Source organism: Eubalaena glacialis, chromosome 14 (genome assembly GCF_028564815.1).
Source record: "Eubalaena glacialis isolate mEubGla1 chromosome 14, mEubGla1.1.hap2.+ XY, whole genome shotgun sequence".
Lineage (NCBI taxonomy): Eukaryota > Metazoa > Chordata > Mammalia > Artiodactyla > Balaenidae > Eubalaena > Eubalaena glacialis.
The window spans coordinates 83,680,125-83,707,618 of NC_083729.1; the positions used below are offsets into that span (position 1 = coordinate 83,680,125).

Sequence of the window (27,494 nt, forward strand, 5' to 3'; positions counted from 1 at the left end):
GAGGCAGTGACTGAAACGCTGCACACACACCCAGCAGAGGGGGAGAAAGACACAACCAGACAAAGAGAGCCCTACCGAAGTGTGATTGTGTGGTCACTGGGATACGGAGAAGAAATGACGCAAAACACCTTCTCCAGTTTACAAGCACTGCTGTGAGCCACCACTGCCTCATCAGGTGACGGAAGAAACCTTCTGAGTTTTCTCCATATTTCCAGGACGATTCTCCAAGGTGCGTTCTCTTCCTCGGAAGAGAAAAATCAACTTCCCAAAGAGTAATAAAGTCAAGCGACACAGCTGAGGGGAGACCAGCACACCCCAGGGCTACCAGTGAGGCGTGGGACCAGTACTAACCACCACCAACAAAGACCCAGAGACACAAACCCACCTCCCGAAGTGGATGCCAATTAGACTACAATGAGCTGGCACTCCAAAGTGAGGTGGGGTTGGAGCTTGGAAAGTTCAGCAGGTAAAAAGCTGTAGCACTGGCATAAATGGCACAGTCACTGAATCAGAAAATCTAACCAGTATCAGACACATGGGAAAATACTCAAGCTTAGGATGTAATACGAAAAAGGCAGAACATAAGTGATAAGCATTTCCACGCTGACGTTACAACCACAGAAAAAGGTAACACAGGTGACTCCCGCCTCATCCTCAGCTCACCGGCCCAGACACCCTCTGGGGTCAGCCAATGTCTCCAGCTGAGCTGCTCTGGACCCCGCCCCTCCCCGTGAACCCCACTGCCACCTCCTTGAGAGCGTCACCTTCCCTCCCAGGAAGCACAGCGAGAGCTTCCTAAGGGGCTGCCTTTCTCCAGCTGAAAACTCAGAGCTGATCACACTGCCGAGCCCTGTGGAACGCCCTTGTGGGACCGCAGTGGCCGTGTGACGAAGCCGAGACTACAGAGCCACCTCACCTGCCCCTTTTTCAACCACCCACCCCTTTCACTCCCACCTGGCTCATCAAATCAGCCCCAGATTCCCAAACGCAGTGCATGCTACTCCCTTTCCCATCCCATCCCATCCCATTCCCCGCAGTGCTCTTCTCTCCTCAGTCACCTTTCAAATCCTATTCATCCTACAAACCCCCTCAAACATCATGACCCCTGGGAGGCTTCTCTGCCCCACCCCGGTTTTCATCAGCCCCTCTTCCGGCTCCTTCGCCCAGCATGTGCGAGGCTGCGATCTGCGTACAGACGTCTTTCCAGCATCCTGCAAGCTCTCGGAGGGCGGGCTTTCATCTTCCATCCCATGCCTGGTCCACAGGGAATCCAGGAGTTCAGTGAACATTTGTTGAAATCATGGATTTTGTATTTCCTTCGTTGCTCTCCTTTAACATGGTTACGCAGTTGTCTGTGGGCATTAAGTTACATGAAATTTGTATTTGCCTCCCTCCCGTCGCAGATGCCTCCATGTTCTTGTGCTACGGTGCAATGGCCACCAATGACAAAGTCGTGCTTATTTCTCTCTGTGTGGAAACTGCCCATTTTATGCAAGTGAGATACAGGGTTCCAACTCCATCATCAATGTTTATGAAAAGCCTATTGTGTGTAAGACACTGAGGAGGTCATAAAGAGGCACAGGGCATGATCCCTGAGCTCGGAGAGTACAACATAAACCAAGAAAATAGCTTCATTATCCACTGTGTTAAGTGCCAGACTCCAGGAGTTCCCGGGAGGGTGACCCGGCTGTGATACCTTCACAGAGGAGCTGGGGCTGGAGCTGGGCCTCAAGGATTCACACAGATATGAGAACAAGGGTGACTATCACGTGGGGACCTCAGCATCAGTAATGGCTTAGCAGTAAGGACTCTGAGTCAGACAGGAAGTCTGGACAATAATACACCTCTGGGTGGCATCCACCAAGCACTTTCTGCAGGTCAAATACGGTGCCAAGCACAGCAGAAACGTCGCTTCATCTAAGCCTCATAAAATCGCTGAGAATGAAGCATGACTATTCCCATTTGGGGATGGGGAGATGGAGATTCAGAGAGTATGCTACCTTGCCTAAGGTCACACAGCTAGAAAATCACTGAATGCCTGGGGGTATTTGGACTGGAGTATTGAGGGTCTTTTTTTTAGTTTAAACAAATAAGAGTTTATTTTATTTTTTTATAATAAGTCATCTGAAGGTGGGTGAGTGCTGATGTTGGTTTCGCTGCTCAACAATGTCCTTAGGGACCAGGTCCTATAGAGGTCCATTTTTAGCAACTGGCTTCTCATCCTTGTGCTTGTTGCCTCATGATCACAAAACGGCTGTTGCAGCCCCAAGCATCATGCCGTATTAAGTGTCTTAAGTACAATGCTAAACATTGGGAGCATGAGCCTGGAGACAATAGAGAGATGCTGAGGGTGTGTGACCAAGGTAGACATACTCAGTGATGTTTCTGCAAGGTTCATCTTGGCCTTTGCTTAAGAGGAATTGGAGGAGAGAGATTCTAAGAGAGAAAGCTTTCCTTTAATGTGCTATATTTTTGTCCAAAGATACATTTCATTCTTTGTTGATAAGCAACCAATTTGCAAATGGGAAATTAAATAAAACATCCAGTTTTGTGGGGACTGTGGGAGTTGCAGGGCTGTCTCTGTCCTTTGGTATCAGACTTCCCTGACCCCTCTCAGCCCGGCGCTCTGGAGCAATCTCTAAGTCTTCTGGAATATCCAGCACTCCTCACTCTCTCTCCAGTCCTTCATACCTGCCTGCCACCGGTTATGCCCAGAACCACAGCCCAGGCCTTCAGTCAACCACAGAAGGAAGGAGATGTCACACCGAAATGAAGGAAATGAATATTTTTCAGGGTTCTACGAAAAACCTCCACTGTAGCTGGGGGCCCAGGACATTTCTCCACCAAGACCCTCAGAGTCACGTATAGAGGGTATAAGGCCATTTGATGCAGTACTGTCTCTAAAAGCAAAACTGTGGAAACAGCATAAATGTCCACTAGGAGGGGTCTGGTTATATTGGACTACTACGCATGATTTAAAAGATTGAGGAACTTTTCTATATACTGACTTAGAAAGATCTCTGAGAATTAGGGCTGGGTGAAAAACAGCAGGCAGAAATTCACTTCTAATGTGGCCTTGTGAACCCTCTCCAGACTGACCCTCCCATAGATAACAGCTATAAACTCTGAGCAAAGTGCAAAAACAACTACTGAGAATTTTGGAGAGTAAAAACAAGCAAACAGTTTATAGAAGAGGGTCAAAAAAATGGGAAGTAGGGACTTCCCCGGTGGTTCAGTGGGTAAGACTCCACGCTCCCAATGCAGGGAGCCCGAGTTCGATCCCTGGTCGGGGAACTAGATCCCACACGCATGCCGCAACTAAGAAGTCCGCAAGCCTCAACTAAGAAGTCCGCATGCCACAGCTAAGACCTGGCACAGCTTAAATAAATAAATAAATAAATAAATACTTTTTTTTTTTTTTTAAAGTTAAAAAAAAATTTGAAGTAGCACCTGGCACAGAGTGAATTTCCTGGCTTTTCGTGGTTGTTGTTTTCCTGGGATTTGCCCTGAAAACAGGCCACAGTGGAGGAGCAGGACAGCAGGGAGGCAAAACTCTGAGAGAAAAATCCTGTTGTCTTGCTGGCTAGAGGCACTGGGAAAAGGAGCAAAGGCAACTATGGTCCCTGGAGTGTGTGAAGGAGCCCAAAGAGGCAAGAGTAGAAGAAGGGGTTCTCCTGACTTTGTACATGAACTCTGGATGAATCTCAGGCTGACCGCTAAACCAGCATGCATGGGACAAAGCAGTGCATCAAAGGCTTGAAGAACTGAACTTAGACTTGAACCCACAGAAAAAGCTCAAGGTCAGGCCTTGAGTCTAACCAGGTTAATTGCCTGCTAAAATAAACCATCAACATTCTTTAGAAGACTACAGCATAACTCAAAGTCCTCAAAACATAATATTCACAACATCCAGGATATAATCCAAAATTGCTCAATTTATGAAGAACCAGGAAAATGTGCCCTGTTCACAAGAGAAATGACTATCAATAAATACCTACCCTAGAATGATCCAGATGTTGAAGTAATCAGATAAGGGCTTTCCAGCAGATATTATTACCATGCTCCATGAGGTCAAGGCAAGTATTCTCTAGTTAACGAAAAGATAAGCAATCTCAGCAGAAAAACAGAAGATAAAAATAAGAAATAAATGAAATTTTTAGTTTTGTAAATATACAATATCTGAAAATAAAAGTGCACTGAACAGGCTTAACATGCAGAATGGAGATTCCAAAGGAAAAAGTTAGTGAGCTTAAAGATAGATCAATATAAATTATCCAAAAGAGAGAGGTAAAAAAATGAACATAAAAGAAGATATAAATAAATGGAGGGATATGTATCTGAAGACTCATGTCCATGTACTTGGAAGACTCAATATTATTAATACGTCAGTTCTTGGGATCCCAACACAATCCCAGTCAAGTTCCCACCAAGTTACTTTATAGATATTGATAAACCGCTTCTAAAATTCATATGAAAAGGCAAAGGACCTAGAATAGCCAAAACAACAATGAAGAACAAACTCGAAGGACTCACACTATCCAATTTCAAATAGAGGACCCAGAAATAGCCCCACAAAAATATAGTCAACTGAGTTTTAACAAAAGCTGCAAAGGCAATTCAACTGAGGAAAGTTAGTCTTTTTGGCAAATGGTGCTGGAACAGTTGGACATCCATATGCAAAAAAAAAAGGGGGGGGGTGGACCTACACACAGACCTTACACCTTAAACAGAATTAACTTAAAATGGGTTCCAAACCTAAATGTAAACTGCAAAACCATAAAACTACTAGAAGAAAACATAGGAGAAAACCTATGCAACTTTGGGTCTGTGATGAGTTTTAGATAAGCCACCAAAAGCACAATCCATGAAAGAAAAGCTAAATAAATTGAAATTTGTTAAAATTAGAAAGTGTCTATGTCAGAGACACTTTGTTAAGAGAATGAAAAGCCGCAACTTGGGAGAAAATCTTTGCAAAACACATATCTGATAAAGGACTGATACCCAAAATATCCAAAGATCTCTTAAAACTTGAGAATAAGAAGGGCTTCCCTGGTGGTGCAGTGGTTAAGAATCTGCCTACCAATGCAGGGGACACGGGTTCGAGCCCTGGTCCAGGAAGATCCCACATGCCGTGGAGCAACTAAGCCCGTGCGCCACAACTACTGAGCCTGCGCTCTAGAGCCCGCGAGCTACAAGTACTGAGACCGTGTGCCACAACTACTGAAGCCTGCTCGCCTAGAGCCTGTGCTATGCAACAAGAGAAGCCACCACAGTGAGAAGCCCGCGCACCACAACGGACAGTAGCCCCCGCTCGCTGCAACCAGAGAAAAGCCCGCACGCAGCAGCAAAGACCCAACGCAGCCAAAAAAAAGCTTAATTAAAAAAATGGACAAAAATTCTGAAGAGACACTTCACCAAAAAATATATACAGAGGTCAAGTAAGGATATGCAAAGATGCCCAACGGCATATGTCATCAGGGAAATGCAAGTTGAAACAACTTGATACCACTATACACCTATTAGAATAGCTAAAATCCAAAACACTGACAATAGCTGGAAAGGATCCAGAGTAATGAGAACTCTCTCGTTCATTGTTGGTGAGAATGCAGATTGGTAGAGCCCCTTTGGAAGAGAGTCTGGCAGTTTCTTACAAAGCCAAATATAGTCCTACCATATAATCCAAAATACTCCTAGGTATTTGCCCAAATGATCTGCAAACTTATGTCCACACAAAAACCTGCATGTAAATATTCATAGCAGCTTTATCCATAATCATCAAGAAATGGAAGCAAACAAAATGTCCTTCAACGAGTGACTAGATAAACTATGGTACATTTATATAGTAGAATACTATCCAGCAATAAAAAGGAATGAGTCATCAAGCCATGCAAAAACATGGATGAATCCCAAATGCATATTGCTAAGCGAAAGGTGCCAGTCTGAAAAAGCTACATACTATGTGATTCTATCTACATGACATTCTGGAAAGGGCAAAACACAGAGCTGGCAAACAGATCAGTGGTTACCAGAGGTTTGGGGAGGGAAGAGAATTGAATAGGTGAAGCACAGGGTATAATTTGGGGGTCATGAAACTATTCTGTATGATACTGTAATAACAGATGCATGAAACTATACATTTGTCAAAACCCATAGAACTTTACAGCATGAGGAGTGAAACTTAATGCATGCAATTTAAAAAAAAAAAATCATTTAAAAGTTGAGGGGATCCCAGAATGGAATGCAGATTTGACAAAAGAATCTAATAAATACCACAAATGTATGAAACCAACTCACTGCCAGAGGTAAGGGATAAAAGGACTGAACTAAGTAACTTTGGAGCTGAGTGTAGGCTGTAAGAATAAAAGCAAAATGAACTGAACATAGTACTGCACTGTAGACGACAAAGTTGTTTCCCATGGGGCTATGAGTTAATTCTGGAGCCACTATGCACATATACTGGAATTGAACAATTAAGCAAATGGATGGCAGATGGTTGGAACTAGGTTGCTCACTGTTGGAGCAGGAGGTTATAGACAAGCAAGGGGAGAAGTCTAGAATGATCCATATGGTAAGGAATTACAGTTGAGACATCAGTATGAAGTTTAGCTCCATATAGATACAAAGGGATACATATTTATAGATCTCTGTGTATACACAGGTTAGTATACAAACCTGTATTTCCTTCCTCCATCAACTGAGAAGACCTAGAAGTAGTAACAACACTCCGATAGCAACAAAAACACCTAGCACCCAAATCTTGGTTTCTAAAACCATTCTTCAATGAAAGGAACCAGGGCTCCTTATGGAAATGCCTGATCCTAGAGCTGGGGCACAGGACCATGAAACCAGGGGTTTTGAGAGCCCGGCTTTAACGGATTACACTTGGGGTCACAGTTTGGGTAAAATCCAGCTGATGAGGTATGACAGCCATTCCTGCAATAAAGTTTTCCATACAGATGCCTGATATTTGTTGGGAAATGAGATCTGAAAAGGGTCATATATGTTATTCATTAGAAGTTCCTAATCATACTGTGAGTATTCAACCACAGTGGAAGGAAGGAAATTTTCCCTCTGACTACAGGGTTCCCTCCTCCCACCCACATCTCCTGGGCTGTCCTAAATCACACCTTCCCAGCAGCTGTCATCTTACTGTTCTCCTTTGTCCTTCTGCAATCCAATTGGTGAATTTCTAATTCTGGGCCGACCCAACCATTTCGTTTCCCTACCACTGCCCCAGGTACAAACTAAATCATCACATTGCTAAGCCCTGCCATAAATACAGGATGGACCACAGCACTCTACTCAGGACTGGGTCTTCCACGGTCTCCACAAGCCCCCTTCTTCCTCGCCTCTCTCCTCCCCAAGCCTTTGATGGCTTTGGAGCCGGAGGCTCCTCCTCCAAAGTTTCCACCCCCACTCCTGCTCCCTTTCCTTAGACCTTGACCTATCTCTGCATTCCTAAGAGAATAGAAAGCATCTGTTAGAATGCTCTCAACGTCTTCGTCCCTGCTTGAAAATTCCTCTCTGTCTCCCCCCTCTCTTCAGACTTTCTGTCCCTCCTGTCTCTGAGGAAAAACCATCTGCTTTGGTTTCAGGGTCATCCCTCTACCTGTGTTTTAATGTCATGTCATAAGTCTCCCTGTGACCCTCCCACCAATCAACCTCCCTCTGTCTGGCAGCATTAACCTCCCCCTTTCTACTTCCTCTTTCCCCTCTGGGATGAGCTCAGATGTGCTCAGGTCGTTCCTGCCCCTGTGATAGCATTCCTCCACCCCACAAGCATTCAAACTCTGGTCCCATATCACCTCCCTTGGTTGAAGGCACGGCTATAGTCCCACACAGACCTGGGTTCAAATCTCAGCTCTGCCACTTACCGGCTGGGTGATGCTGGGAAATAACCACGACCATGCTAAAGTCTATGTAGGGGCTTCTGCATCCTGGGCACCCAGTGAAGGGCTTCACTTACAATAAGACAATAGCTCAAGGCGTCCCATCAACAACCTCAGGAGACGGGTCCATTATATTTCATTTAGAGAAGAGAATCCAAGTAATTTGTACAAGTTCACACAGCTAATAAGGGCAGACATGGAACTCAAACCCAAACTGCCTCACATTCTGTCTCCCAAGAAGCCTAACACTGGTCCCAAATCCTTCATCTATGGAATATCAATCTTGGTGCCTCCCTTCATTGACATATATATACTACCAAATGTCAAATAGATAGCTAGTGGGAAGCAGCTGCATAGCACAGGGAGATCAGCTTGGTGCTTTGTGACCACCTAGAAGGGTGGGATAGGGAGGGTGGAAGGGAGACGCAAGGGGATATGGGGATATATGTATACGTATAGCTGATTCACTTTGTTACACAGCAGAAACTAACACAACAATGTAAAGCAACTGTACTCCAATAAAGATGTTAAAAGAAAAAATCTTGGTGCCTCCCTTGTGGAACTCCTGTAAGAATTAAAAGAAATGACGTACGGAGAGCACTTAGCATGAAAAGTGCTAAGTCTGGCACTCAATAAATCAGCATCATTCAACAAATGGTGGCGACTGCTGACCATACATGCTTTCTGGAAATTCTCTCCGCTTGGCTTCCACAAAGCTATGACCTGGTTTTCCTCCCACCTCTCTGACCCATCTCTTGCATTCCCCAACATGCCCGTTGGCTTGTCCTTTAAATATAGGCTTTGCCCAGAGACCCTCATAGCTCCCTCTTCCTGCACAAGGGGAACCTACTCCCCCAGCTTCAGCCAACGACTCCCAGAGCCTCCACATGCCTGCCTGACACTTCTGCAAACTCACTTCTCCCTCCCTAAACCTGTTCCTCCTCTGTGTTTTCCATTCCAAACTAAGATGCCCCGTGAACCCCAAGCTAGATCTCATTGCTTCTTTCCTTAGAAACGATCAGTAGTGCCCCATTGCCAACAGAATAAATTGCAGAATCTTTAGCAAGGCAAGCAAGGCGCTCCATCATCTGGTCCAAACCATCTTCCCAGCTGCCTGCAATAGCCTCAGTCTCCTGGAAGGTTGCAACCATGCCTCTCTGCCCCAAGATAGGCTCTTTTCCCAGCTCAGCACCCAGATGGTCCAGCAGTTCCAAGCATGGCATCACGTCACATCCCTCACTGTCCTGGGAATCATCTCCAGACTGGCTCCATTTGTCTGGGTCTCTATTTAAAAATGAAGCCCAGAAATCAACATGGTCCAGGAACGGAGTGGAACTATCCACTTCTCTTAACACAGCGTGTCCTCTTCCTGCGCCCAGCAGGCCAGGTCAGGATGGGTTCTAACTTCGACATGGCAGCCGTGTCAGCCTTCACTGGTCACGTGACGGCGTGTTCCCAGGGCACCCACACTGGCGCAGGATCCTTTCAGGTCTACACTCTGCTTTTCCAACAGGACTGAAAACCACTGAAGGGCAAGGACTTATATCTATGCTCTGTCCTCCAAAACTCACAATCCTCTCATGCATTTAGTCCATCTGTAGTGAGTAAAGGAGAGGATTTGTAAGGTCGTATGTAAAGGTGGGGTTATGTCAGAGGAAAGGCCACACTTAAACTAACTCCTCCCCTCCCTTTCTAAAATTCTGCTTAATTTAAAAATGGAGTATAGACAGAGAGTATACTTTTTATATTAAGTATCTCTAGTGATTTGAAGCTCAGAATCATGCTGAAACACTGACAAAAGTGTCCTCTAAATCCGAGTGGCAGTGGAAGGTCTTATTTGACTGACAAGATGAGTCCCTTTAAAAGTACCGTCTGGAGCATGGACTGAAACGAAGCCTGGTGAGACGCCAAACACAAGAAAGGGGAACCAGCCCCTCAGCGCCTCACACCGTGACAGTTATTTATTCAGGCATGAAAACTGGGACATCGTTCTTACAACGCTAATTAGACAAAGAAATGAGATATGCAAATATTTTTTAAAAGTCAACTCACTACAACATTCTCACCAGACGAAAGTTAATAAAGAAAATAGGACCCCACAGGGTCACTCTGGGGCCAAGGCCCATCGCTCTGACTACCTGACCTATGATATCCCTGGGAACAAAAATCAAGTTCACATCTAGGGCTGCCTCCACAACCCTGGGGACAGACAGGATCCAGTGCTCAGAATGCCACATGGGTCAACTCAGCTCAAAGGTCAGAGGTTACCCAAGCAAGAGGCATGGAAGTTGCCGGAAGCCTAAGATGCTGCCCTTGGAGGCCCCATGTCCAGCACTCCTTCTCCAGCGCAGCCTCAAAACACAGGGTCTTTGGCCAGAGGAGTTCAGTGGGGCCCCTGTGGGGCAGGGTGGGTACAACACTGCACCGCCCCACCCAAGCTGTTTGCCATTGCCAAGCAACCTCACCTGCCAGCCTCTGTCTTCTCATCTGTAAAACAAAAATCATGGCAAAGCTGCCGTGAACACGGGGTGAGAAAAATGTCCATGCAGCATCACGTGCCTGGCCTGCTGTGGGTGTTCAGCATGTGGCAGCAGCCCTCCCTGCTCCTGGACCTCGATAGGATGAAGATGCCTGTGATGGGCAGGGGAGGTCACAGGGCTGAATCAGTTCACAGATGTTTACTGAGGGCCTCGTAACAGGGCAGCACCTTGTGCTGCGTGAAGCCCCTGTCCTGAGTAGCTAATAGTCTAACAGGGCAGATGGAGGAGAGCCATCAGTTAACACCTGGGCTGGGATAAACCAGGTGCCGTGAGAGCTCTGTGCCCGGAAGGTCAGCCACAAGGGTGGGAGATTTCCTGGAGACAGAACAGAAGAGGTGAAAGGGAAAGAGAGAGCCTGGGAGGGTCAAGGGCAGAGGAACGGTTTGTGCAGACCTGGGAGGTGACAAGGTGTGGCTTGTTTGAGGAACTGCAATCAGGTCTATTGCTGGAGTACGAGATCAATTTCTCTCACCCAGAAAGAATACCCCTAAACCCAGCTCCTCTGCAGCTTGGGGCCAGGGCTATTCTCTGAAGCTTTAATCCTATTACGTGGCTGCCTTTAGAAACCATCCCCGGACCTGTGTGTCATCCACCCAGAAGAGCACTCCAGTCACATCAGCAATGTCGTCAGACCCATGAGGCTCACCCATGAGCAATCTGCAAGGGTGAGCCAGGGAGCAAGTGAGCTTTGCAAGCAACAGAAACAAAGGAGTCTCTGCCCGTATACACGCATGCCTGGACTACAAACACCCTGGTGGGGGCAGGTTCCAAAGTTATAAAACAAAGGTCTGGATACACGCATAAGAAATGGAGACTGTTTGTTTTTATTTTTTTAAAGATTCAGATCAGGGTCCCACTATCCTTAATACATTTAAAATATCACATCTGATCTCCACAGAGCTGTCATCTGGACTGATTTATTCTCCACCAAAGAAGGCTTCCCTTCACCATGATATTCATCCATCCATCATCCACCCATCCATCCATCCATTCCCCAAGTGCTTAACTAAGTGCCAGGCCCAGTTCTAAGTCCAAAGTAGACAACAGTGACCAAAAAGATACAGGTCCTGCTCACTGGAAGCTGACGTCCCCAATGACCAGCCTGAAAGTTCAGGGACCCCCAGGCAAGACCTACTTGCCCCTGAGCCTTCTGAGCAGCAAAAAAGGTGGCTCTAAAGAAGCCCTCAGTCCCCCTGCCCAGGGCCAGCCTGGCAGGCAGGAAATGCCCATTCCTCAGGAACCTTATTCTGATCCAGCTGCCTCTCCAAACGAAGGTCAAGCAGCCCATGGAAGCTCTGGCCACGTTAAGGCCTCTGCTCACCCATAACAGGCTACGCTGGTTCACTCTTCTCTGCCTTCATACATGGTCTCCCCTCCACCTGCAATGTCCTTCCCTTGCTTTGTTTGCCAACCAATTTCTACTTGTCCTTCAAAAGTCAGTATAGGATCTTTGTGGGGACTCATCTCTGAACAGCTTAAGTTAACCCTGGTGGTTCTTAGTCTGGTCCTGTCATAACTCCCTTATAGTAGTAACCTCACGTTGATCGCAATTGCTGGTTTCCAGTCTCTCTGCCCCCCAAACCCTCTCTATCCTGCTAATTGACCCCAACTAACCCTTGAATTAAAAAAAAAGATAATTCAGGGAGCAGAATTCTGAAAAACAATCTCTAGTTGATATCTACAGAGGATTACAGAAGCAATTGCATCTAAAACAAAAAACAAAAAAAAATGTATCTCTATAGAAAAGGAATAGATAAGAGAAAGAGCTCTTGAAAATTAAAAATAATTGTATAAATAAAGAGGTGTAATCAGGAAAATGTCCAGAACATAGAAAAAATTCTGTTGAAAAATATGAGGGAAAAAATAAGAGAGGCAATCAAGATAACAGTTCTAACCTCCAAATAATTATAGTTTGAATTATCAAAGAACTAGTAGAAGAAAATTCCCCAGAATGAAAAGAGATATTAGTTTTCAAACTGAAGGAGCCTACCAAGTACCATGCAGGATAAATGAAAAGAAAAAAACAGATGTAAACACTTTCTTGAGAAATTTCCACATACCTAAGACAACCAACTTCCAGAGACAAAGTGCAGGCCTCATCCAGGGAAATATATGACTTTCCACTAGCAAACTTTATGCTAGAAGCCAATGGAGCAACACCTTTAAAATTTGAGGGAAAAAGATTTTCAACTGGCAAGTCTCAGCTAAACTATCAATCAAATGTGAGGGCAAAATACAGACCATTTCATACACACAAAGAATCAAAATATGACCATGCATACACCTTCCAGAGGAAATTACTTGAGGATATACTACAACAAAACCCAAAGAAAACCAAGCAAAAGGACAGTAGGGGATATAGGAAAAAGTTGACCTACTCCTAGAAATCCAGTAAAAAGAATAATATTTAGAAAATGATTGCTGTACATCAGGCTTAGAAACAACAGATTAAAAATTAAAATAAGAAATCAGCTCCACTGAGTCAACTTGCCATGAAGGGCTTTTCTCAAACATTCTTCTCTAAAGGCAGGGTCAGTGGCTCCTTTTTTTCCAAACTCCACTTTCCTCAATGATGATTTTAAAATGGTGATAATGGTGATTTTATAAACTCTCAATTTAGTCACAATTAATATGCTTTTAGAGGAGTTTTTTTCCTTGGGAGTTTTTTGATGATTTTTACTTTGTCATGTGATTAAAAATGTATGACCAAAAAAAAAAAGAAATCAGCTCCATAAGACCTTCCAGGAGAAAAGTGGTCGGATTCCATGCAACAGAGAAAATGAGCACGAAGCTGGAAAATATTACTGATATGATGATATGGTGATGAAGACATATGTTTCTGCTCCCAACAAGAAAAAAGAAAGGCAGGCAACTGGAAACTCCAGGAGAAACCAAAAACCTTACAAAAAATACAATAATCTAAATAGTAAGCAAACAAAAATGTGACATGATTTTGAGTAATTATAGAGTGTAAGAAAAGTGATTTGACCTTGATGCTAAGAATAGTGTTCTTCAAATTGTAAAGGTGTCATGACATTGGACCTACAGAGAGAAAACACAGTTCTCATATACTACATAGTTCTACAGTGAAGAGTACTTCATAGCCCTGGCCATAATAATGTAACTTAAAATCCAGAAGCTAGATTATAGTTACAGAATCAGCCTTGACAATATAAAAGTCAATGTTCCAATCAACAGAGGCTGGGAGCAGCCATAAAGGAGTCAAGAAATGGGGTTGTTCAGATAAGAAATGGAAGCTTAAGAAGATTCATAGGCACCTTGGTAATCCTTGGGAGAATTAAAAACAATAATGTAAAAATCAAAAATTGTGAGGGTAAAAAAAACTAAAAGGAGGGACAGGGGTGGGGTGTGGTGTAAGTGAACTAAACTCTTACCTCCCATAGCAAAAATGAAGAAATGCCTAGAGTCGATAAATAAGAGAGTTACAACTCACAAATATTCCACTAACCATCGTTTTGCTTCTCTTCTTAGCATTTATAAGGGGTTTGTGGAGGCAAATTTAAATGGTCCAGTTCACTTTTTAAAATTTATCTGAGGAAGTGTGAACTTTTTTGGCTTATTAAATTTCACTGTGGTAGGCAGAGGTATTTAAAAATCATTCCACTGGACTGAGCTCAAAGTTGAACACACTCAATGAATGTTCATTATACGCAGACCTTTTCCCCATAAAAGGACATTCAATGTAAAGGCCAGCCTGTCTCCCCTCCCCTCTCCTGCTCCCAGTACACAGATGCTCACATGGTGACACACGGCTATCAGGCAAAGACGGCGGTGCCATTTAAAGAAATCAGGTCTCAGGTCCCAGTGGGGAAGGAAGCCTGGATTCTGGCCCATCGGCTAAGCATTCGGCATCTGCCAAATCCCAGTTTGGGTGGAATCTCCACGTTTTTAAATGTAGACAACAAATTATTTTAAATGTTTGGTTTGGTTTGGTTTGGTTTGGTTCGGTTTACCAAAGCAAATAAAACTGTGAGCCAAAGAGGTCCAGGAATGCCAAGGAGCAGGGTCTAAGCTGAACTCAAAGAACCTCTTGCTTGAGGATTACTAAGTCATCCCAGTGTGAGTCAGGGCAGACTCCAGTGCCAGAATGCTGCAGCAGGAGGTCCAGAAAACTCTAGACAAACTGTTACCTCTTTCTATATCTCAGTTTTCCCATCGGGAAAATGGGAATCATGACAGCACCCATCTCATAGGGCTGCTGGGACTATTAAAAGAGCGACTACATATAAAAGGCTCCAAACACATACAGGGAAGAACTGGATGGATTCATCAGCTGGGACCACGGAACGGAGTAATGAAACGTGGAGTGAGGAAAAGGGACGGTGACCTGTACCAGCACCTGTGCTACACGGAGTATCAAGTTTCAGGGGGAAAATCTCCTAAGGACAGCAAGCCATCCATCCATCCATCATCCATGTCTGACCTTCCAGGTGGCACAGACGGACCACAGGGCTTCCATGGAGAGGTGACACTCCTCACAGCTGCTGCCTGGGCACCCTTTCTACCTGTCCTTGGTGAGCAGGCTGCTGGAGCCGAGGAAGGCAAGTCCCTCCCAAGCAGGACCCAGGCCCAGAACAACTTGGAAGCAGTCCACACCGGCAACAACATCACTCATTCCCTCACAGCTAACACGGCCACAACCCAGGGTTTGAGGAGGCTGGGGTTTCCCACAGGGTTGAATCAGCCTCTGATGACTTGGTTGAAGGGACCTCTGTTCCTTGAAACATTGTCACAGCCGCAAACATCTAACATTCCTGGACCACATCAAATCAGGAGGGAGGCCCCAGACTTTTCTCTCCTGCAGCATAGAACGCCATACAGCACTGTGTGTGCTCGGGCTGTCCATCTGCAAACGTGACCTGGGTACTGTGCTCCATGGGGAAGGGCCGGATGCCAACTCCTAGGTCTCTGTGCCAGAGAGACCCAGAGGCTTCATTTAGAAATGTTTCCATAGAAGATGTGCATTGGACTCTGATCTCTGTGGTCCCATCCCACCATAAAAATCCTGAGACCCTGTCTTTATGAAGAGTTATTCTCAAACCTCCACCACCACCTGCCAGCGTGATCCCTGGAGGCTTCTTCACACGATGGAGCCCCTGAAGGTACTGTAGTAGCTCAGTTACCTGGATACACCTGAGCCACTGGAGGGCACACACCTGCACCAGGTCAGCTCTGCTCACCGCCCACTGTGTCTCGTGCAAGGAAAGTATTCCACACGAGCTTACAGAATTGAAGCAAATTCAAAGCAGCAATTCTTTCAAATACCCATTTCAAATATTCATGTCATGTGCTACTTATCTATGGTTGTACTGGATCTTTAGATCTTTGGCTTTGGAGGAAAAAGGCAGCAGATGTATCTTTAAAAAAAATAAATGTCTCCATTTCAGTTGTTAAAAATGTAAACAACTGCCATGGAAACACCACAAAAAATATTTAACCATTTTCACATCCACCCAAAATGCTGCAAACTTATTTTCTAAGACATTTGTGAGTCAAATTATATCCTGAAGAGTCATCAAGATAACCCCACATCCTTTTGCACAGCAAAGGAAACCATAAACAAAATGAAAAGACAACCTACAGAATGGGAGAAAATATTTGCAAATGATGCGACTGACAAGGGCTTAATATCCAAAATATACAAACAGCTCGTACAACTCAACAACAGAAAAGTAAATAACCCAATCAAAAATGGGCAGAAGACCTAAACAGACATTTCTCCAAAGAAGACACACAGATGGCCAATAGGATGCTCAACATCACTAATTATTAGAGAAATGCAAATCAAAACTATAATGCAATGTGGTATCACTTCACACGAGTCAGAATGGCCATCATTAAAAAGTCTACAAATAACAAATGCTGGAGAGGGTATGGACAAAAGGGAACCCTCCTACACTGTTGGTGAGAATGTAAATTGGTGCCGCCACTATGGAAAACAGTATGGAGGTTCCTCAAAAAACTAGAAATAGAACTGCCTTATGATCCAGCAATCCCACTCTTGGGCATATATCCGGACAAAATTATAATTCAAAAAGATACATGCACCCAAATGTTCACAGCAGCTCTATACACAATAGCCAAGATATGGAAACAACCTAAATGTCCATGGGCAGATGAATGGAAAAAGAAGATGTGGTACATATAAACAATGCAATACTACTCAGCCATAAAAAAGAATGAAATAAGGCCATTTGCAGCAACATGGATGGATCTAGAGATTATCATACTAAGTGAAGTAAGTCAGAAAGAGAAAGACAAATACCATATGATATCACTTACACATGGAATCTAAAATATGACACAAATGAACTTATTTACAAAACAAAAACAGACTCACAGACATAGAGAACAGACTTGTGGTTGCCAAGAGGAAGGGGGAGGTGGGGTGGGAGAGGGGTGGATTGGGAGTTTGGGATTAGCAGATGCAAACTATTACATATAGGATGGATAAACAACAAGATCCTATGGTATAGCCCAGGGAACTATATTCAATATCTTGTAATAAACCATTATGGAAAAGAATATATATATATATATACACACATATATATGTGTATATATATGTATATACACACACATATATATAACTGAATCACTTTGCTGTACACCTGAAACTAACACAGCATTGTAAAGCAACTATACTGCAATAAAAAATAAATTAAAACAGAAGATAACTCCACATCCTATTTACAGTTTTGGTCTTGAGCCAGACGATTATTAGGCTGATGCATCCCCGTTCTCCTTTTATTGACCACATTGTAAAAATCAACACTCATAGCTGGTAAGAAGCTAAACTAATGAGAACCAAAAAAACCCAGCCAATTCTTACATACAAAAGTAAATAAATGTAAAGGAAAAAATAATCTGCAAATCATTACTGGTATTTGTCACCCTCTGGTGGTCAGCCTCAGGAAGCTTCTACATCAGAAAACTCTGGAAACTGTATTTTACAGACAATCCCTCTGAGGATCATCCAGGCCAAAGCCCTGATCCCAGGGGACTTCCCCAGCGTCCGAGCAAGTTCTGCTACTCTGCTCCCCACACTGTGTGTATGTGAGTGCGTGTGAGGATGCTAAAGAAAGCATAACTCCAACCTGAGTAGAAGAAGATGAGTAGTGTGACTCCGCTTCCTCAGAGCACACACAATGCATCTAAAAAGACAAACCTACAACTGACACGGATGAGTCACTGCTCTCATCTCTCCAATACCACTCTCTGCGTGAAGAGATGACTGGCCATGTTACAAAAGTGCCAAGAGAATAAGTATACGGCAACTTCGGCTCACCAATTTCAACAAAACACACACTGGTGAGTACCATACACCTTCAAGACATTACGCTAGGGAACCCATTTCGTCCCCTCTCTCCACCCTCCATTATGCCACATTGTTTCAGGGGGCAGAGGTCTCACCGTGCTCAGTATTAGAGTATGCCCATTTCTTTCCAAACCTATTCAATTCAGTCCCCACACTGAAGCCCTCATGTGTACAGGGCCCTACAGAGATGTTCCTTATTCGAGCCTACTGCTAGAAGAGGGCCTGGATCCAGAGGATGGTGTTTGCCTCTGGGCTCTCTCCCTACACACTCCTGCCTGGGGAGTTTTTCTAAAATATGATGTCCATTAGGTAAGTGACTGCTTTTGTCTAGAATATTCCACACCTCCCATTAACTTCGAAATCATAGAGGAACTGATCATCACTGTGTTCAGAGTCTTTGTAGTAGAATGGGTGGGTAGATGGATGGATGGATGGATGGGTGGATGAATGAACAGGTGGGTTACGAGTGTGCTGGTGGACAGGTAGATGGATGAGTGCATGCATGGGAGGATGGAAGGAAGGAAGGGAGGGAGGAAGGGAGGGAGGGAGAAAGGGGGGAAGGGAGGGAGGAAGGGAGGAAGGGAGGGAGGGAGGGAAGAAGGGAGGGAGGGAGGAAGGGGGGAAGGAAGGGAGGGAGGGAGGAAGGGAGGGAGGGAGGGAGGAAGGGGGGAAGGGAGGGAGGAAGGGAGGAAGGGAGGGAGGGAGGGAAGAAGGGAGGGAGGGAGGAAGGGGGGAAGGAAGGGAGGGAGGGAGGAAGGGAGCGAGGGAGGGAGGAAGGGGGGAAGGGAGGGAGGAAGGGAGGAAGGGAGGGAGGGAGGGAAGAAGGGAGGGAGGGAGGAAGGAAGGGAGCGAGGAAGGGAGGGAGGGAGGAAGGGAGGGAGGAAGGAAGGAAGGGAGCGAGGAAGGGAGGGAGGAAGGGAGGGAGGAAGGAAGGGAGGAAGGAAGGGAGGAAGGAAGGAAGGAAGGGAGGGAGGAAGGGAGGGAGGAAGGAAGGGAGGAAGGAAGGGGGAAGGAAGGGAGGAAGGAAGGAAGGGAGGGAGGGAGGAAGGAAGGGAGGAAGGAAGGGGGGAAGGAAGGGAGGAAGGAAGGAAGGAAGGGAGGGAGGGAGGGAGGAAGGAAGGGGGAAGGAAGGGAGGAAGGAAGGGAGGGAGGAAGGGAGGGAGGGAGGGAGGGAGGAAGAAAACGAAGGATAAAATGACTTCCATGACATTTAGTGCTCTACTAGGCCCTGCACTGAGACTGAATAAAAAGATATGATACCTGCCAAGTCAATTTTCTGTTAATAATGATAAAAATTAGATCAATCTAAGTGACAAGAAGAAGAGATGAAGATAAAATGATCCCAGAAGAAAATAAAAATAGGTGACCTCCTAGCAGGAATTAAACAGACAAAAATCTGGTAGTTTTATAGTGGTAGCCACTGAAATTGAAGTTATTAATTTAAGAGGACTGAGTGAGCTTCAACTCAGGGATGAATGTCATAGCATCTGGTTCAAGGTCATCAGGGCAGATAGAATGTCACACTCTGACACAAGCTGTCTAGCCCCAGCCCCAGCCTGTGACTAAGGCACACAAGCATGGCACTACAGGAACCAGACACCAGGGAGAGAACACTGACGTCAGGGATATCTCTGGGGATGCATCAGAACCTGGGTGAAGAGGAAGCCCCAAGGCAAGACCAGAGACCAGCAGGAACACACAGCCTGCTCTGCCCTGTGTTCACCCAACGCTCACAGGCCCAAGTGACTGCACCACCTCGCCCCTTGTGGTTAAAGAGCCACCTCTGACTCAGAAGGATACTCAGATGCCCCCAACCTCCTCCTCTTTGTTGTTCTAATTCTCCATGAACCCTCACCATCAGAAGGTCTTGGAAAGGTCATTCGAGGACACGATATCCCCAAACCCCCATCAACAGAGGGGAAAGACTCTCTTGAAAATGTGGGCTCTAGCACCGTCCACAGACCCTTGATTCACATCCAACAATGCTCACCATCAGGAAATGCCGTGTGTCTATCACAAGGCCCAAGAGTCCCACCTGAAACCAATTTCTTCCCTTTGCTCTCCCCTCAGCCCCAGGAGACAGGAAAAGCTGCCCACCATCTTCAACACTGCAACCTTTGAGGACTCAAAGATGGTCATTTGGGCTCTCCAGTCATCTCTCAAGACCACGTGTCCTTCACTGAACCCCAGGAGGTCAGCCAGACGGCATGGAGCCCACTGCTCCCCATCCCACCACGTGGCTCTCACCACAACCATAGCCACTTTTCAGCCCCATCCAAACTCAGCCTCCTAATTCTCCACCCTCAGCTCTGAGCAGCCACTACCACCTGGGGGTAAGCATGTGTTATAAACCCTATTTGTGATCCTCACAACCTCAGATGTCATTTTTAATCATCAGTATACCTGAACTTGATTGTATAAGCTTCCAGGTCCCTTTTAACAATAATAACAGCCTACATGTATTGATGATTTAGTATTTAAAGCCCTAGCCAGTAAGTCCCCTACATACGAACCTTCAAGTTGCGAACTTTCAAAGATGCGAACGTGCGTTCACATGTCCAATCACGTAAGTTAGTTCACGTGTCTGGTGTACATTGTCACATGCGTGCATCCTCTAAAAGTGGTTGTGCCTTTATGTACTTTACTATACAGTACTGTATAGAGCACAGTAGTACAGTATCTTTATTTCAAGCCCAGGGTGTCCTGAAGCAAGCGTAAAAGCAGTGGTGACGTAGCTGGTACTGCTAAGAAGCGCCAAGCAATAATGATGGAAACAAAAGTGGAGGAAGAAGAAGTAACTGAAGAACTGAAGAGATTCACGACACAGGAAAGGGCAAGGGGATTTTCTTTCTTTTTTAAAAAATTTTTTTAATAATTAATTTTTATTTTTTTATTTTTTTAATAAATTTATTTATTTTTGGCTGTGTTGGGCCTTCGTTTCTGTGCAAGGGCTTTCTCTAGTTGCGGCAAGCGGGGGCCACTCTTCATCGCGGTGCGCGGGCCTCTCACTATCGTGGCCTCTCTTGTTGCGGAGCACAGGCTCCAGATGCACAGGCTCAGTAATTGTGGCTCACGGGCCTAGCTGCTCCGCGGCATGTGGGATCTTCCAAGACCAGGGCTCGAACCCGTGTCCCCTGCATTAGCAGGCAGATTCTCAACCACTGCGCCACCAGGGAAGCCCCTATTTTTTATTTTTTTATTTTTGGCTGCGTTGCGTCTTCGTTGCTGTGCGCGGGCTCTCTCCAGTTGCGGCGAGCGGGGGCTACTCTTCGTCGCAGTGCGGGGGCTTCTCATTGCAGTGGCTTCTCTTGTTGCAGAGCACGGGCTCTAGGAGAGTGGGCCTCAGTAGTTGTGGCACACGGGCTCAGTAGTTGTGGCTTGTGGGCTCTAGAGCGCAGGCTCAGTAGCCGTGGCACATGGGCTTAGTTGCTCCGCGGCCTGTAGGATTTTCCCGGACCAGGGCTCAAACCCATGTCCCCTGCATTGGCAGGCAGATTCTTAACCACTGGACCACCAGGGAAGGCCTAGGATTTTCTTTATTTGAGGAGGCACTGTTAGTTTTTGAGGCACAGGACCCGAACCTAGAATGGTACACAAAGGTTGCAGCAGCCGTTCAGAATGCAATCCAGTGCTACGGTGTCAGTGTCATCCATGACAAGAAAAAAAGAGCTACTACCCAGACATCACTGGATCGTTTTTTCAAGAGGGTAGATAGAATTGAATCCAGCAAGGAACCAGAACCTGTGCCATCAACGTCAGGCATGAATGAAACTGCAGCTTGTCCTCTGTCTCCTATTGCTGACAATCCTTCAGCTCTACCATCTCCCACCTCCTCTCCCTCCTCCAGTCAGTAACTCTTCTTGCCTGTTCACTCGATGCCAGCCCTGTATGCCAGCTGTTGTACTGTACTACTGTACTTTTCAAGGGACTATGCTGTAAAATTTTAAATGGTTTATTTTTTGTGTTTGTTTGTTTTTTATGTATTATTTGTGTGAAAAGTATTGTAAACCTATTACAGCATTAGTTGGGTATGTAGGCTCACTTTGTTGAACTTACGAACAAATTGGACTTATGAACGCAGTCTCGGAACGGAACTCGTTCATATGTAGGGGACTTACTGTATAAGCCCCTTACAGGTATTAATTCCCTCAGGCTTTACAACAGCTCTACAGAGGGGTGCTGTTATGATTTTTAGGGGTGTAGAGATGGTTCAGTAACCTGCCAAGGCCATGCAGAGGCAGGAGGCAAACCCAGAGAGGCTGATTCCAGAGCCCATGTTCTCAGTGGCCTCACTCTGGAGTCTAGAACAGGCACAACATTCCAACTGCTTCCAGGCATGCCAACCCCACTCCTCTCAACTCAGCAACTTGACACGGGGCATCTTCCCTTCCCTCGGCTCAGCGCTGGGCCACTGGGACAAGGCGATGAGGACGAGCACGGCTCCCAGCGGCTGCAGTGCTGGCTAATGCCTGTGGTGAGGTTCTTCCTAACCCAAGGACTCAGCGGCCTGCTGGTGGCCTGCCATGACCCAAAGTTGTAACTCAGCTAACTCAGTAGCTCACACCTGTGACCAAGCATCTCCAGCTCCTAGATATTCAGGCACTGTATCGGGCTGCCCCTGTTTCCCCTTAATTCTACTGTATCTTTTAATAATATCTACATGTCAATCTTATCTACTCAACATGCTGGGACCATCCTCCAAACACGGGGCCATCTACTACCTTAACAAGGACCACCAAAGTCAAAGGAAGCATAGCCAGTGCCCACCTCAGGCAAATTCCTTTACCTCCTCTGCCTCAGTTTCCCCATATGGGAAGTGAGGGTACCGATGGAACCCTCTCAGAGTTGTGTGAGGAGAAATGAGTTAACACCTGTAAAGCACTTATGACAGGCATGGCTTAAAATAAAGGCTCAATAAGTATTATTTTCTTGTAACAGTCTTGGTGGTGGTGGTGATGGTGAAGAGACGAATTAACTCATGGAATTTTCACAATGTTTCCATCAGATGGAATTTTTTTTTTTTTTTTTTGGCCTCATTTCACGCAGTGAGAAAACTAAAGCTCAGAGAAATTGAAGTGAAGCCCCAGGCCCACTACGCCCCAGTGGCAGCAGACCCTGAGCCCATCCAGGGGGGCCATGACCGTGGGGTCTCCTCCCTGCCAGCGGTTAGGAGTGGTGGCCTCACCCTGACAGAACAAAGTCACTTGACGCCTCCAGCATCTGTGCTCTGCAGGGTGTCCCCATGGCCGGGGAGGCCCAAAGACTCAGCCTGCGGTCCCCCAGGCTCTCCTGGCCGACCACCCAACCCCGGGGAGGATCTGGGCCCCGCTTTAACTGTGACCTCACCAAGCACACGGCAGAGTTGCCAAAAGCAGGCAAGGCAAACAAGGGCCATATGATCAGTTCACTCAAAGAAACGAGAGAAGCCGTAGCTTTCTCCACAGAAACCGTGCTTTCCAGCAGCCGGCAGGGTGGGCGTGGTCTCAACGATCCCTGGACCCAGAACCGGAGAGACAGTCCAGGACTCCTGACTTGTACTCAACACGCAGACCCTGCAGTATGGCCCCTGCGTGTCGCTGACAACCTGTGCGAGGTGCCCACCCACCCCAGGTGACTCCCTGACCACCAGGGCCTCATCCCTAACTGCAAAACGGGCGCCAACACAGTGCCCCCTCCTGGCGCCGTAAGCCGGCACGTACATACGAAGCAGACACGAAGGGCAGTGCCTGGGACAGGACAAACAGGAAGGAAGAAAGAAGACACCTTGTTCTGGGCGGAAGAGCCACAGAGAGTTAGAAGGAAGATGCGGCAGCATCCGTCCCAGTCACCCTGGCAACAGGCTGAGGGCTTGGGATGGGGAGGCACAGAATGAACACATACTGAGAACTTATCTCCGCTAAAAACTAACCCAGGTGCTTTCTATGTGAATTCTGATTCATTCTTCACCCATTCTTTCAAGTCCTATTTGCTGTGCACCTACTCTGTGCCCAGCATTGTGTGGGAGGCTGAACACATGGCAGCGAACGAGGCCGGCAGGGCCCCTGGCTGCGTGGAGCTTCTAGGCTTGCAGGGGAGACAGCTATCACACCATGAGTCGGTTATAACCACAATAAACGCTGCAAGGGGAGTGCAGAGCCTTGGAACATGACAGAGGGACCGCTTACGGGCTGTGACCTTTCTGAAGGAGGTACATTTACCGGAGCTCTGAAACATCCGGGAAACTAACCAGGCGAAAGGTGGGGACGGGCTCGCCAGGCGGCACCGCAGCACGAGGTGGGCGGGATGAGAGGTCGGTCGTGGAAGGCACTGGAAACTGGAAGAGAATGTGCCTTGTTCCTGGAGGCACTGTGAGGCCACAGAGGGTGACAGGGTGGCTGGGATGGGGCCAGGAATTTAGAACTGCATCCGTCTGTTCTGTGCAGCGGTTCTCCAAGGGCGGTCCTGGACCGGTAACCTCAGCATCACCGGGTAGAAATGCAGATTCTCTGGCCGCACCCCAGAGCTGCTGCATCCGAAACCTTGAGGGTGGGACCCAGCTACGGAGTAACACCTACTTAAAGGATTAGGGAAGACTCTTTTGAAAGTGGGCACCAGCTTGCCTTATGCTAGAATATTATTTCCATGCAAAATCGACCCAAAACTCTGGGCTAGACCTCATGTACATTTCACACTTCCTCTACTTCTGCCTCCAAACCCACCGTGACTCTCCCCAGCTTCCTTCCTCCTTCAGAGAAGGCTTCCCAGCACCCCCCCCACCCCGACTTCTGCTGCAGAGTTCTCTCAATGCGCACCCCCCCCCCACCAAAATGTCTTAGTTTCCTTTTCCTTTTGTCTCTGCTAATCATTTAATCAGACATGGCATTTGGGGCACAAATGAGAGCATGGCTATTACAGCAAGACTTTACGAGAAAATCTGAAGATATTGAGAAACGCTATGAAAATGAGAGATATCCATGGGGGAAAAAAAACACATCTGGGCAGAGTTTAAAATGACCAGGCGTGCTGGCCTTGAGCAAATGTCACCGTGGGGAGCCATGGTGACAGTTTTCTAACACAGGAGGAATGCCCTTTGGAGAAAGGGATCCGTTTTCCACTCATCAGTGAGCACAGAAAAAGCAGGACCTTCTCAGGTTTCAGCTGAGAAAGCATCTGTCCTGTGTTTAAGCTGTAGGAGGGGAGGAGCTGCCAAGAGAGCGGGTGAGATCATCCTCGCCAGAGATGCTCGCGATGAGATCACAGCGGCCAGGGTCCGTCAGGGACGACACATCGGCCATATCTGGACCACATGGGTCTGAGGCCCGTCCAGCTCTGCGAGGGGTCTCCCCGTCACCGGGCAAACCCGCCTCCCAAACAGGGCAGGTGCCGACTCACGACCACTGTGTTTTGCTTCAGATACTCAGGAATCCAAGGGACACCACGCACCTCTACAAACGTCTCAGATCGCCTGGCTGCCTGGAGGCCAGGACTCCAGGCATTTGTTTCATGGAAAAGCCCATTTATTCCTCTCCCACAGCCAACGCCTATCTCCCCAGTAACAGCAGCGGGAGCTGCCATCACGTCAGCAACAGCTCTGAGCGACGGAGCCCTTGCTCTGTGTCAGCACCGCACTCACATCCTCACCCAGGCCTCACCATTATCAAAAGGCCCATTTTACAAATGAAGAAACTGAGGCTTAAAGAAGGCTACTGATTTGCCCACGCCCCCATGGCTGGTCACATCCAGGCTGAGGTTTGAGCCCAGGGTTCTCTGATTTCAGAGCCCACGATCGTGATAAGGCCTGTACATTGCCAGGAACGAAGTGTGTGTGTCAGATGCCCAAAAAGGAATTGATCCAAATGTGCCCTCCTCCCCAGACCCTCTGGAGTTGGCAGGGGCTGGCCCCTTGATAATGCTCAGGAAAATGGAGAACGGGTGCCTTTTAAAAATCAGCCACTCTGTGTCCTCTCTCCCCACCCCCACTGCTCCAGATCTACTGATACTTAAAAATCAAGTCCCTCCCAGAAGGCCCCCCCATGCCCCATCTACACCACCCTATGCCTGCCCCCCAGGACTCCACCACTGGCCTGAATGGGCGGACCGGTCCCTGGCAGTGTGGACATCCTTCACACGACATCACCCACTCCAAAACGTAACAGCACAGGGTTTCTACGGCACCTTTAGAGCCACGAACCAGCATGTGGTTCCAATGTTCCCCAGCACTCCCCTCAGAGGGCTCCTGAGGCTGCTGTGATCAGAGCGGCTATTGTGCAGATACGGCTGTCGCCGCTTCACAGAACCCGGATCAGATTTCTGTCCCATCTTCTCTACAGTGCAGTTCTGGGCTCGTCGGCTTTCTCTCCTCTTGCCTCCTTCTGGAGTCTGGAAAATGGCTGAAACAGTGTCTATCACAGACTTGGGAGCAGTATTTTCCTCCGTACTTTGCCGCTGTGCCAGCGCCTTGGCCTCACCCCTGGGCCTGCATCCTGAGGCTCTCCTGGGGCCTCACTGACTCAGCCGGTTCAGCTGAGACCCGCTGAGCCACTCTGGACCTGGGTCTTCAGAACTGAATACGCACCCCACTCACTTTAAAGAGCCACCGAAAACAAGCACATAAAGCAGCGCCCACGGGCGGGCAGACGGTCACTGGCTCAGGACTGAGGGTCACAGCTGCACCCACTGGCGGGAAGGGCACCACATGAGAGAGCTCGGTCAGGCAGGCTTCCTGTGAGCAGTGCAGACCCGGCAGAAGGGAGAAAGGAAGGATTTTCCTGCTTTTCAGGTGGCTGCACACTGATGTCAGGCCTGGAGTCAGGTAAATGAAACTTATTCCTTCTTGATGGAGAATCTGGGTTCAAGCCACAGATGGATATTCACGGGTATGTTAATTCTCCTTCCAGCTTCCCCAAGCTCAGTGGAGCTTAAGAGATGCAAAGAGACGGGGAGGGACCAGAGAACAGACAGTGCAGTGCCCTGCAGAGCAGGCAGCCTTCCAGAGCTTTTCTCTCCTGGCTGCTTTTTCCAAACCAAGACAGAGGAGGGGGCGGGGGGAAATGGGAGGCAGAGTTGGCTTCTGGAGGTCTGGCCTCATGAACTCCTGCCTGTGATGGTGACTGTCACACGCCAAACAGCCGCGCAAGCATCAATGCTCCCCAGTGAATTCAGCCAAGGCACGCAGGCCCTTATCCATGAGTCAGCTCTTAGCTGCTTTTCCAGAAGATGTGTTTGTTCTGAACAACCAATTCTCCCGGGACCATCTTTAGTGGCCCTGTTGCCGCACCGCCTGTGTTCCACCCACCGTAATCAGCAGCACACATCCGGGATGCAGGGGGATGGGACCCCACGGTAAGAAGGTTGCAGAAAGGGTCTCTGTGCAGGGCCAACTGGCACTCGCTAGCATCTAACCAGCAACCCAGGCCACCTTACACTAACCGTGGCTCAAGCAGCTCAACTCCTAACATTGTTACCCACCCCTGGAACATGCAGAGAATAAATAGCGAGGGAAATTAACATCAGAGTCAGTTACCTTCATAGAGCCTGTAGCTTGGAAAGTCACAGCCAGTCTCGAAGGGGTCAGCACCGCCAACATCACATTGAATCTTGCACTCTTGTCCTTAATGGGGCAGTGGTACTGCCCATCTGGAGCCACAGAACCGAACCTGCGGTGGGGGAGAGGCAGGTGGAAAAGAGAGATGGGGTTAACGCAAGAGAAGAACATGGCGCCTAGAAATGAGGTCAGGTGGCTCCCAC

General features: G+C 47.2%; 1 protein-coding gene across 1 annotated transcript in view; it reads right to left on the reverse strand.

Annotated features, from left to right (window-relative positions):
* Positions 1-27,494, reverse strand: part of ACOXL (acyl-CoA oxidase like) — a 340,428-nt gene that overhangs the window by 278,428 nt on the left and 34,506 nt on the right. The window contains 1 exon segment of the mRNA XM_061210908.1: positions 27,271-27,403. Coding sequence (XP_061066891.1) covers positions 27,271-27,403 — 133 coding nt within the window.